The sequence below is a fragment of the Diceros bicornis genome, chromosome 5, assembly GCF_020826845.1.
Source record: "Diceros bicornis minor isolate mBicDic1 chromosome 5, mDicBic1.mat.cur, whole genome shotgun sequence".
Taxonomy (NCBI): domain Eukaryota; kingdom Metazoa; phylum Chordata; class Mammalia; order Perissodactyla; family Rhinocerotidae; genus Diceros; species Diceros bicornis.
The window spans coordinates 34,917,149-34,931,007 of NC_080744.1; the positions used below are offsets into that span (position 1 = coordinate 34,917,149).

A 13,859-nucleotide genomic window follows, 5' to 3' on the forward strand; every position below is an offset into this window, starting at 1 on the left:
GCAGTGGCTTTCCGGGGTTCAGGCTTAAGGATCGCGGGGCACCCGTGTGCCCTGCGGCCTGGCCTGTGCGCCAGAACTCCCTGGCTTCTGGCAACCGCGAGGATATGAACTCCAGGAGCATCCCAGGTTGCTGCCAGGTGGGCGCTGCCGGGATAGCTGCCTGCTGAGACTTAACGCGACACCTCTGCAGTGGCCGCTACTTCCTGGTTGGTTTGCCCTTAACTGACATGGCGGCCGATTGCCTTCCGCCGGGCCCACTGCGGCTGCTCAGAAAGCCAAGGCAGGGCAATCGGGGCTACAGCCGGTCTCCCGCCGCCGGGCTGCCAGGTGAAGCCCGGGCTGTGCAGCTACGGGTGCAGGGGGCATAGGGGAAAGTCAAGGGAGAAGCGGTCTCAGCGCCGTGCCGCTGGGTGCCCACCCCTCGTCTCCCGGCACCCAGGCTGCTCGAGCCCAGGGTGTTTTTTCCTTGTCCCCGCCACCTCCCAATCCTTGGCCCAATATGATACTGACCAAAGCCCAATACGACGAGATAGCCCAGTGCCTAGTGTCTGTGCCGCCTACCAGGCAGAGCCTGAGGAAGCTGAAGCAGAGGTTCCCCAGGTAAGTGCCCGTCTCTCCCCTCTCACAGCCCTTTGCGTGCAGCAGCTGTGCCTGGGCAGCCCAGCCAGCGCTTAGGAAGCACGTGTCACACATGAGTGGGGAGGAACACTTGAGTGTCAGGTGTTAGGAGATCAAGGATGGTGAAAAGATTTCTTCTTTCACCTGCCTTTCGCAGGAGACTCTTAATGGATGAATCCCCGGCAGTCTTCCAAGGCCTTGCAATTAAATTCAAGTCAACGTATGTTTATTGAAAACTTGGTATGTGCTAGGTGATGGGTGCACGTAGTAGGTGCTCCATAAGTGTCTAGTGGGTAATCGACAGATGCTAGGAATGAATGATAGGTGGCAGGGCCCTCTCAAAGTGGAAATATCAAATGTAGATTCAAGAAGAGGAAATAGAGGATCTTTTTCAATTGGCCGCTGGAAACAAATGAGAGCATAGGCCTTATGTTGACTGTGCTCTCTACTGTTGACTGTGGCTCTTGAATGCAATTAAGTGACCTCAAGTGTTCTCAGCCCCTTCAGCGAGACTGGTGCCCTAGGGATTCCACTCTTGGGTCAAGATGGGCCATTTAAACAACCATGTGTATACAAATTCCAGGTATATTTCATACCTCCTCCCTCACCCAAACGTCTTTTTTCAGTGATTTTAGGATTATCCAACTTTCTAAGAAAGGACTTTAGGAATGGTATACTATAGATTTCCTCATTTTAAAGATGGGCAAACTGAGGCCCAGACATTACATGAAGAGCCAATCCAGGACAACCGAGTCATTGTATTTTTGCCCTGTTAAAAGTATAGAAGGTTTGTTTACTTTTCTTCTAATTCAAAACCAAATCCAAACTTGTACCATTTTGTTTTGTGGCGCTGAGCACCGTTAGCCCCTAATGGAGCGCTTCCCTGTCCTTGATGTGTAACCCTTGAACGGACATCGCCATAGAAATGTTTTCTTGAGGAAAGAGAGGTTACTGGACAATTGGTATTGCTAAGGTACGCATTGAAGCATAAATTGAAGGTCTTTTATAACCTCAATTTTTTGAAGGACTCAGTATTCCTATCTGTAAAATGAAGGGATCTCTTTATAATATTATCCAGATTTAATTTAGGGCAATATTTGTCCTGTTAGAGGCTTTCAGGTTTTTATCAAACTTGCTAACAAGGGAAAAACCTGACAAATTAGAATTTAATTTTCTGTCATTAACTCTTGCCAACTCTGCCAATGAACAGTGAAATGAGTGAGGGCTGGTCAGCTAGGGGAATAGGTAGATTTTTCTGGGCATTTTCAAGATAGAGCATACATTTAGATATTCTGCTCTGTTATGTAATTATATTACCACTGTATTTTGCTTCTCTTTCTTTTCCTCTCCCTTTCCTCTCTCATTCTTTTGCTTTCTTGCTTTTCCATAGCAAATACCTTGTCCTTTCCATAAGAGGTTACCTCTCTGTAGTCTTATGAAGGACTCCCTTCTTCTGGGGCACCATCCTGTCTTGCTTATTCTTTTATGCTTTTTTTTCTTTTTTCATGAGGAAGATTAGCCCTGAGCTGACATCTGTTGCCAGTCCTCCTCTTTTTGCTTGCGGAAGATGGGCCCTGAGCTAACATCTGTGCCAGTCTTCCTCTGTTTTGTATGTGGGCTGCTACCACAGCATAACTTGATGAGTGGTGTATAGATCTGCGCCTGGGATCTGAACCCACGAACCCCCGGCTGCCAAAGTGGAGCGCGTCAACTTAACCATTATGCCAGCAGGCCGGCTCCTTATGCTTTATTTTTTCTTATTCATGCTATGCTCAGATATTTTTCGCTTCTCCCAAACACCATTCAGGGAATAACTGACTCTTATTCCACCGGAAACTTTATTTAGAAAGGCTACATTACTAATCTGCAAAAGAAGGAATTAAAGAGCCATTTAATAGCATGGGTGGGAATTCTCTGAATAGTGTGGTTTTGGAGTTGGCTTCACAGTATTCATTATAGCACTGTTTTACTTTAGATGATTGTTGCAAAGGACCTTTCGATTTGATAGTTCATTTTACCTGAGAGTCGATCTGGTAAGGACCTCATAGATAATTTCTTGTGGTTCATAGGGGTTAAGTGACTTGTCAAAAATCCCAGAGATGTTTAATGGCCAAACAGTTTCTAGAATACAGATTTCTCGACTTTCAGTTCAGAGTTCTATACTAAGCTGCCTTGATTAACTTTAATATTAATAATAATAACAGTGGCAATTATTTTTGGTGGCATTCACATACATTGAGTTCTAAAAAAAAAAATTAGAGTGCTAAAAGTGCTAACAAGTTGCTAAAAAATGTTAATTTTCCTGATTTTCAAAGTAGTACGTGCTCAGTAAAGAAAATAAAAATTATTTATCATCCTATAGCCCAGAAAATTCTTATTAACATTTTGTATATTCTAGTCTTTTTTTTCAGTGCATTACTGTCTGCTAATATAGTTTGTAGATCTTACTTTTCTCACTTAACATATTGTGAGCATTCCTCATTTTTAAAAGTTCTTCATGATTTGTTTCAAATAACCAATAATATCACATTCTAGATGTACCATCCATTTCCTTGTTGGACATCAAAAGTTTTGTTTTTCTAATTTTCTGATATTATTTTTGTACATATATAATGTCAAGTCTGCTTATTTTCTTACTTTAGATTTCCAGAGTTGAGAATGACCATATAATCAGTTTTCAAACTTTTTGGTCTTCAGATCCTTTTACACTCTAAAAAAATATTGAAGACTCCAAAGAGTCTTTTGTTTATGTGGTTTATATCTGTTGATATTTACCAAAATATAAATTAAAACTGAGAAATTAAAAAAAATTACTTATTAGTTTGTTTAAAAATAACAATAAACTCATTGTATGTTAACATAACATTTTTATGATTAATAACCGTCATTTCAAAAGAGTAGTGAGAAAATGACATTTACACTTTTACAGATCTCTTTAATGCCTGCCTTAATAGAAGGAAGACATATCTGCTTCTGCATTCAACTTATCATAAGTTGTTTTGATTAAAGAATATGAAGAAACTCTAGCCTCAGACAAATATGTAGTTGGAAAGCATAAGAGTAATTTAATAGGCTTTTCAGATAATTGTGGGTATTTTTGTTACTACGTGAAACCCAACAAGTGGTATTTTCTTAAAGGTTAATTGCAATGCGGAATGTGAAACCATATCATGGAACTTTTCACACTCTGTTATGTTACAATCCATTGGCCTATCTTGAACTTTGAGTGGATCTTTTACCCATGCATGATTTTCATCATCATGCATTGTTCATTTACAAAATGTTGGTTGCAAATTATGCAAATCTTCCAAATGTTGTCACCTTTTGTTATACAGTATCAAAATCACATTTGTGAGTATCCCCACTGATCTCATCAGAAAAGTCTGTAAGATTTGAAGCTGTCAAGCTTATGGTGATGGATACAGAGTTTTCCAATATTTGAATTTTCCCTTGAAAGCTCAAATTTTATCATTGGCAACAAATACTATCAGTTGTTTTCCTTGAAGTGACAGGCTCATGTTGTTTATTTTTGAGAAAGTGTCTGCCAGATACCTAAATCTGAATAATCATACTTGGTTCATTGTTCATTTGAGTAAAAATGGTGTTCCATGGGAAGAGCGGCTAGTTCAGCTTTCAAACAATCATACCGGTGTTCTCCCTTGAGACAGCCATTATACTTCCATATGCAGTGGATGTGCTTTGTGTCTACTTCTTATTTTGTCATACAGAATGTTAAAAGGATGTGTATTCAAGAGTTGAGATTTATAAAATTAATAAGTGAATCTTAACATATTCTTATGGGAAACTGGCTTTTCTTTTTCCTGCAAGTGTGTGGTGGTGAAGAATACAGTGACCCCAGGACCGTTGTGCCTGGTCTTGATTTGTGCTCAGGAGCTGGCAATTTTACCACCATTGTTTTTGTACCATCAGTACACATGTCACACAGGGGAAAAGGCAAATCACATCTTACTATTTCTATAAAAATCGTTTGGACCTTGTAGACCCCTGAGAGGGTCTCAGGAACTCCAGGAGTCCATTGACCACACTTTGACGACCACTAGCTATTTCAAATCAAAGGATATTTATATTTTGAAGGATTTTGATGTGTATGGACAAATTACTATGAAAAAGATTGTACTAATTCTCTTACCAACAGGGCATGGGAGTATCTGTCTCTGCAACTTTTGCCAGTATTGAGGACAGTCATTATTTAATCATTAATGTGATGGATCAAGAATGACATCTCGTAATTTGCATTTTTTATTATAATATGTTGTACAATTTCCCAAATGTTTATTGACCATTTAATATTATTCTTCTTGAATTACCTGCTTAGTATCCTTTGCCTAATTTTCTATCAGAGTGTTTGCTGTTATTGTTTATTGATTTGTTATTGTTTATTGATCTGCCTATGTTAAGGATTTTAATTCTTTATATGTCATATTTGTTGCAGGTATTTTCCCAGTTGTTTACTTTCGAATATTTTCCTATTTTTGCTATGCTTAACTTTAAATTCATGCTTTTTAGCATTTCTGCTTTTATGCTGAAGAAGTCCTTTCCTATCCTAAGATATGAAAAATAAATCTTTCTCCTAAATTTTCTTCTAGGCTCTTTATGGCTTTCTTTCTTATTCTTAATTCTTTAATCCAGCTAGCTGAAATTTATTTTAGTATATGCTCAGAGGTAAAGAGGTAGGTTAGTTTTTTCCCAAGCTTAATTTTTATTTTACACTGTGGCTTTCACTTGCTAACCTCATTCCTTGATGGCTTCTTTGTTTTCACTGAAATTACACATTTATGTCTTTCTAAGTCACTATGTTGAAGCCGGGCAGTCTCCTTAACCACTCTGGTTGCAGAATCCTCCAATTTAAAATGAAGGGGTTGGCGCAGGCCAGTGGTGTAGTGGTTAAGTTCGCGCGCTCCACTTTGGCCGCCCGGGGTTCTCGGGCTCGGATCCTGGGTGCAGACCTACACACCATTCGTCAAGCCATGCTTTGACGGTGTCCCACATAGAAAATGGAGGAAGACTGGCACAGATGTTAGCTCAGGGACAATCTTCCTCAAGCATAAAGAGGAAGCTTGGCAACAGGTGTTAGCTCAGAGCGGATCTTCTTCACCAAATAAATAAATGGATGAATTAATGAATAAATAAATAAAAAAAATTAAAAAAAAAAATGAAGGGGTAGAACTTTGTGATGTCTAATATTTTACAACTCCAAAATTCACCCTCATTTTATTCTCTGCAGTTTTACAGTTAATGGGCCCTTTGGCCCCAAGAACGTAGGACATATTGTATTTAAGTACTTGCTGAGGACACATTCATTGATTTGCATCTCCCAGCTTATTTCCTGAACCTTCTTGTTCAGGTGGAAGACCCCAGACCAGTCAGCTGTTACTTATCAGGTTATATTTTACATTATATTTTCTTGCACAAACACTACATATGTATCATTGTATATCATTCTTTATATATATTATAAAGATATATGTCTTATTTTGAAATAATTTTATACTTACAGAAAAGTTGTAGAATTCTTATACACCCTTCACCCAGCTTCCCCTAATGTTAACATCTTACATAACCACAGTCCATTTGTCAAAATCAGGAAATTAATTTTAATGTAATACAGCTAATTAATCTACACACCTTTTTTGAACTTTGTGTTTTTTTTCCACTAATATACTTGTTCTATTCCAGGATCCAATGTCTCTTTTCTATTCTAGGATCACACATTAGATTTAGTTGTCATATCTTCTTAGTCTCCTCTAATCTGCAACAGTTCCTCACTATTTTTTTGTCTTTCATGATCTTGCCACTTTTGAAGAGTACAGTTATTTTGTAGAATGTCCCGCAGTTTGTGTTTGATGTTTTCTTATAATTAGATTGAGGGTAAACATTTTTGGCAAGAATACCCCAGAAGTGATGTTGTGCCCTTCTCAGTGCATCATATCAGGGGGCACACGACTTCGTATGTCTTATTACTGGTGAAGTTAACCTTAGTCCCTTAGTTAAGGTGTGGTGTCTGCCAAAAGTAACTTTCCCCATTCCCCATTGCCAAGTTACTTTTGTTCCCTTTCTAATAAGTACCTTGTGGGAGTATCTTCTGAGACTATGCAAGTATTCTATTTCTTGTCACACTTTTTCCCACTGATTTTTAGAATCCACTGATGGTTCTTGCATGAAACAGTTATCACTGCTATTTGCCTAATGGTAGTTTTCTCTTTCTCTCACTGGAATATTCTTTTAATCAGTGTCATCTACTACCATCATTTATGTGAAACAACCCATCCTTAGTCAGCACATGATTTTCACTGGTACTGCAGTTTATCCACCACTTATTGCATTTGGTCTATAATGGTTCACTGTATGCTAACTGTGTTTGTGGTACTATTTGGGTATTTTTTCGAAAACAGAATCATTTAGTAATTAATTTTGAATAGCTTATAGTCTGAGGAAAGAGTTTAAGACACATCCAATAGTTATAAGCTATTAGAGTCACAGAATGTTATAAACCAAAGAATTTGTTGAACAGTTAGTTCAGATATGAGTACTTACGTGGTATTCTTAGAGAAGATAGACCTTTGTTGGAAATTGTTTGGCTATTAAACTAAGCCCATTGCACAAGTTTAATATTTCCCTGAGTTCCCTTGCTGTGCATTAGTTATTTGGTTGCTATTTATGCCTATATTAGTTAGTCATAAATCAAACTCTTGATACCATAAATCTCTAAGTAAATAAGTGTCGTTATCCCATTGCTATATCTTTGCCCTTAGGGATCCTGGCTCAGGTTTTTCTGATGGTGCCTTCCACATTTCTAAGCGTGATTTTCTGTCTTGGCCCCCAGCAGCTACTGTTTTCCCACTCTTGGATCACAACATAGGCAACCATTGACTCATATGAGGCAGTTCCTAGAGAAATCTCAACAGGAGTAGTTAAAAACTTGTTTGGCTGAGCTCCCTGTGCTTAAACCAATATACGTGGTTTGTTTTCTTGAGATCTTCACCTACCTCTACCGGAGAACTGTAGTTAAGGCTGGATCTACTGTGTATTTGCCCGTGTTGAACTTAGTGGTTCTTTGTGGTGGACGTAGGGGTCTAGTTTGGTTAGGAGTGGAGTAGCCAAGGGACTTGTTTGGGACAAGCACAATCTTACTTAGCTTTTACATTTATTTAGGGTGGTTTAGTTTAATTTGGTGCTGCCATTGACTGCAGTTGTCCTTTTTTGAACAATGTCCCACCAACCCCCTCCCCACCCACCCCAGGAGGCATTTTAAGCTGTCTGCTTTTCCCATAGGCTGCCTTGTGACCCACTGTTTTTGCTTCCTGTAACAGTTTGTTCTTGGGCAATGTCTTGGCTCTGCCTCTTTTTATCTGAGTCGCATTGCCTCATCTCTAAAAGGAGGGATGGAGCTCCACAGCTAGGAAGTAGAAGCAGCAGGATTCAAACCCAGCGGAGTCTGGCTCCAGATTCTTAGTTTTACTCTCGCTCTACTGCCGCTCGCTGTTCAGTTCCCCAAGGCTGTGGGGAGGACTAAGTCAAATAAAGCATGTAAAACACGTGGCGTAGTTTAGAGGTCCCAGTAAATATTTAATGGATGGTAAATATGACTATTGTGATTATTAGAATTTAGTAGGTGGCCTACAGTAGAAGAAATGTCTGAGTAGTAACTTTTTGAAACACAGAAAACAAAATTTTGCTTTAAAATAAAGGCCCATAGATTTGCAGAAAATAAAAATGTTTATATGGACCAGTTGATTGTATGGCTGTGAACACATATATTTGATCATTAGATGAATATGGTTCAGATATCAGAGACTTGTCTTAAATCTTTTGTAGTGATATATAATGTCATTTTTAAAAACCTTTTTAACCTAGATTCACTGATTTTTAAGAATTATAGTAGTACGTTGCAGTATATAATTGGTAGTATAGGGCTTGGTTTGCTTAATTGAAAGATTATTCTTATTGACTTTGTTCTCTCAATTGACTTGACGGTTGATTCTCAATTTGTGGTCAATTTTCTATATTTCTGTTGTGGTGAACCTGAGTTCCAGAATCATGAGTGAGAATAGCACGTAAAGGGAGAAAAAGCTTTCTATTGAACTGGAAATTCTTTTGGCAGTTTTGGCAGAGAAATATAATTAATTTACATGACCTTTAAAAATAATATTCCTGTGCTCAGGAAATATATCTGGGAGTATTTCTGTATTGATCATTGTTGCAAATTGGAAAATAAATTGGTCTAAGAAAAGAATATTATTTCATGTATTTCCTTTAGTCATCTTTTAAAGTATGATTTTTTTTATTTCATTGGAGTTCAAGTTTTTATTTTGTTGCTGCATTGGAGCCTAGCTTTAAAGACTCTTTTGGAAGGTTATTTTGCTAAGTGTGTGGCCCCTTCGCTTTCTAAAAGAAAGGCTTAGCTTTTATCAGATATTTGTACTCCTTTGGATTTGCGTAATTGCAAAAGTGAGATGAGCTTTAATTCCTGCAAAGGAGTATTGGAAGAAGACCTCAGATAATGTTATCCTGAGAAGAGCACACACGCTGACTATATTTCCTATTAACTTGAGGGGGGAGTTTTCATGGTATTAGATTATTGATTTCATTTTTAAGTCTATATTCCTAGTGTCTACTAAGTAATAACCTATACCAGAATGTTTGCTGGTACAATAAAGAGGAATTATATATTTCCCTAGGAGAAAAATGTTCAATCGAAGTATAGAGTAATAATATTTTATTATTTAACTTTCAACAAGTGTTCACTGAATTTACCATTATGTTTTTATTACACATTTTGTGCATTTTTGCTGTATTGGTTGAATTTTCCTTAAAAACAAAACAACCTATATACAAGTACTTTTCCAGAGTAAGTATGAAAAGTGACCTTAATATATAAAACTCATATACTAGTATGAAAATCATGTGGGAGATGGGTAAAGAATAAATTTTCCTTTATCTTATTTTATTTTCAGTTGTCTTTTTCTTGAAGGGAAATATTTTCAAATGTTCAAAAAGAAAGATTCAAGGTATCTTTCTTTTTCTCCCTTTCTACTGTCAAATTGCTTACGCAGTGAGCCAGTATACAGTGAACACAGTAAAGGTGCTAGTGTGTGGCTTCTAACTGAATGACAAGTCTTCATTTCTTAGGGGAACAGAACAGACAGCTGGATCCAGGATGGTTTGGTTCATGGGTTTGAAACCAGCGTGGAGCAATCTGCTCCTCGTGTGTTAAAGGTGACACATGGCTGGTCACGAATCCAACCCTGGCCACTTTGGGGGACTGATACCTGCCTCTACTTTTCTTTCCTCTCTCTTTCCATCCCTACCTTTCAGAAGGCATCTTGATAACATACTTAAGAGTTAATAGTTCTTCCTCTTAACCCAAAGCTTCCTTCTTACCAAAGAACAGTGACATGGTTGACAATGTCGCCTTTTTCAAGTGCTTTCTCTTGACTGAGCGGTGAACTTTTCTGTTCCTTCTGGCTTCAGGATAGTGAATAGTTATTTGTTTTTTGTTTTTTAAACTAGTGTGTTGTTCAAACTGTGACCTGATAAGCACCCGAAGTCTCATTGAGATAACTGTGAGCTCTGCAGTTTTCCATCCAAAGTAAAATGTTAAAATATCTCAGGACTTATTTCTTTTATGTGTTTTAAATATTGAGATTCAGCTGCTGAAAATGTTTGAAAACTGTTAAACTTAGAGAAATAACTTCAAGACCACAGGGATAAATATTTTGAAACAAAGAAAGCAATACAAGTAGAGGAAAAAGGTGCATTCTTGTCTCTTGATACTGTTGTTCAGTTAAATATGTAAGTGCTGGGTCTTTCCCTGACTGAATACTGGCCACTGCTAATTTGGGCAACGCTGTGTGAAGCTCAGACTTTTTCTGAGGTTGTCCTGGGAGCAGTAGTCATATACAAGACTGAGGCTTAAAATACGTGGTGCATTGTCACCACCTGCCCCCAACATAAGTCACATATTTAATTTTAATCTTTTGGTTATTGTTAAGACCTGTCCTTTGCTCCAGGCCCAAGAAAGGATGAGACATAAACTCTGATCTTGTATCTGTCTTGTTTTAGGAAATAGGAGGTATAGTAGACCCTTGATATTTACAAGCGTTATCACTTAGGACTGTTGAAAATCCCCACATATGCAGCTAGCAGTATATAGGATGGCGAAGGTCTATAAGCTTTGTGATGCAGGTGTTTGGTTAAGCTCACTTAGCTAGTTGACTTGCTGCTCCCCAAATTAGCCTCGAGGGATGAAAGATCCAGATTTACCCCCAGCAAGTTTATGAATAACTGTTTGTCATGAATATTTGTGATCACTCTCAAATAGTCAGAACTGGGTGTGTTTAATCTAGGAATGCTGTGGCACCCAACTCCAGCTTTAAGATGAATAGAAATGCAGAGTGAAACCTCCTTGTGGTTTCTCACTCATGCCTGTGTCATACCTTAGCCTCCTAAGATTCCATAACTTATAAGATGGTGCCTAAGACCTGTGGGGCAATAATAAGGCTCTTTGTAGGAGGCCTCCTTTGTAGATGGGATGTGGGAGAGTGAAGTGTTATTTAAATGCATCTTCCTACAATTACACATGAAATTAGACCGGCGATGTATTTTTTCAATTTTTTTGTTTCTGTCTACAACTCTTCTAAGTTAATATCTTTTGCTTAAGGTATATTACACTGCTATTTGTTTTTGCTGATAATACTGGTAGGGAAAGCTAATAAAATTTGAAATTAACTTGCACTTCAAGCCCCATTTAGCTAAGATAGTAAATGGACTGGGGATATGAGAGAGACTCTTCGTTGTAAAGCATTGAAAACCCCACAGACTCTTACAGCCTCAAAGTAACATATGACTCCCAAACATCGTTTCTTAAAGGATGAAGTTAGTGTTGTCTAGATTCTTATTTCCTGAGGTCGACTAAAATATATATTAAGGTATAAATACATTTAACCTCCAATTTCTAACATTTTGAATTTTTATTTGCCCTTTGCTGTGTATGTTTGGAACTCTTCACATGTAGATCACAAAAGCTTCTTCAGAGAGACTTGCATACCTCTCTTATTATTTCAGATGCGGTGACTTATAGGGTATTGGATTGAGATAGCAATTACAGATCATCTAGTCAAATGGGTTAATGTTCTAGATGCAGAAACTGAGGGAGGAGTGCCACCGGGTGATTTGACCAAAGTTACACATTTGGAGGCAAAACTCTCCCTTCATGCTCTTTACCTAGAGATCACTGACTCCCATCTCTCTAGGGGCCGGGCAGGTACAACAAGTTGTGTGCACTAACAAGGCAGCCACCAGTTTATGCCAGCCATATACAGCCGTGCAGGAATGTGGGCCCAGTGCTGCCGGGTCTTCTGTTCTCTGGAAAGCAGCTCCAGATGTGATTTTTTAGAACGAGTATCCTGAGATTTAAATGTTGTCAATTTGTTTGAATTTTTAAAAACACTGTGTGGGCCAACAGTTTCCTGGCCAAAGAGAACAAGTCTGTGGGCTGAATTTGGCCTACAGCCAGTGAGTGCTAGAGACAGCTCTTTCCAGCTTGGGAGAGCTGATTGTAAGCATCTTTTCCCGACTCTACAAACTGGCCTCATGTAGGTAGCTTAAAATCAGCCACAGTGGGAGTATTTACACCACAGAAATTGGCAAACGCTACAAACCTGGGCTCTCAGCATCCTTCCCCACTGCCACCAAAGGTGTTTCTTAAGGCCCCCACTCCCCGCATAGCGTCACCAGTTTGAGACTTTTGCATTGCACATTATGGCTCTGTGGCATGTCTTTTCCAGAAATTTCTTAACCCAGTTTATTCTGATTTTTACAGCTTTTTTCCTGAGAAGGGCTCAACATGCTTACATCTGTATCGCATTCATTTTTATAATATTTTTTGTGAGCGTTGGGTTTTCTCCCTTTTTTTTTGTCCAAAGAGGGGATGCATATTTTTTTCCCCACCATCATTAGTGTGGGAGTTAGAATTCCAGTCTTGAGCCTTAGCAGTGCTTAGTATATTGTAGGTTTTATGATACATATCATAAAGGACATTTGATTGAAATGACCTGAAGAAAATGCTGCTTGGTTCAAAAAAAAAATTTTAAAAATCCCTGAAAAAACCCCATATACATATGTCCCATTTAATCCTTTTCAAAATAGATTAATTAGCTAAATTTAGGGATGTTACAGTGATTCTTCGCTCTGTAGGAATTTAGAAATGCTCCCATGGTCTACCTGAGGGTTTATCATGTCAGAAATTATTTTTAGAGAAACTTCAAGCTTAGTTGTTATGTCTTCAATTGGCAGTTACTCCCATATAAAAAGAAAAGAAAGCATCTCTACAATTATAATGAAAAACAATGGCAAGATACCCAATTGATTACAATTTGATTTAGTACAATTTTATAAAGACCCAATTATCACATGTTCAGATGTATTTCTTTTCTACATCTAAAGTATCAGTAATAAAAGAATATGACACATACAACTAAAACAGAAGTGGACAATAAAATTAACAGTATTAGGCAAGAATATGTGCATTTCAGAATGCATGTAGAATTCCGTGTGGGGAGGGGCCCACGTGAGTGGGCTGCCCAGGAGGTATTGAGTTTGGCAGAGTTGTCATAGCCTGTGCTTGACTTTGGGTGGTTTATTTAGCTCTCTCTGCTGATGGTTAATTATTTTATAAATCAGTAGGAGGCAAAACCCTATTATTGTGAACTCCAGAAGGCTGTTCAGTTTTTTGTTGTAAAGGCAGTTTTAGATATCGGTTTAAAGAACTTGGTTCTGGAAATAGATATATGAATTCTGACTTCATGACTTACTTGCTAGGTGACCTTATGTAATTTTTTCTTCACCTCTTGGTGCCTCCGTGTCCTTATTATAAAATGGGATTGTTATGACCTTGAAATGAGATAGTACTTGTGAAATGATTATGTCACTTCCTGATATTGTATTAAATAAATTTTTGCTCCTGCTGCTGTTGTTACCGTTATTGATTTAAGGATGCTTGTTGCAATGGTATTTATGCTTTCAATAATTAGACTCGGAATATTAGAACTGAAAGATTGTGCCTAAAACCAGCCCCTTTGTTTTCTAGGTTTCCAAAATATTTTTCTTTTATCCTCAGGGTAATAGGAAACCTACTTCAGTAAATTATGGTGAAGGCCTTAGGTGACACTGGCAAATAAGATGTAATATTACTTGGATGAGAAGTGGGCTTATTTAGGTTT

General features: G+C 38.2%; 1 protein-coding gene across 2 annotated transcripts in view; it reads left to right on the forward strand.

The window, feature by feature from the left end:
• The first annotated feature begins 269 nt into the window (after positions 1–269).
• The window catches only part of CDIN1 (CDAN1 interacting nuclease 1), a 280,480-nt gene continuing 266,890 nt past the window's right edge, over positions 270–13,859 (forward strand). Inside the window, exon 1 of one of the 2 annotated variants that reach the window (XM_058541179.1) lies at positions 270–600. In XM_058541179.1, the coding sequence (XP_058397162.1) occupies positions 500–600 (101 nt within the window). In that variant the 5' untranslated portion in view covers positions 270–499. The remainder of the gene's footprint in view (positions 601–13,859) is intronic. The other variant, XM_058541178.1, reaches the window with a different exon arrangement.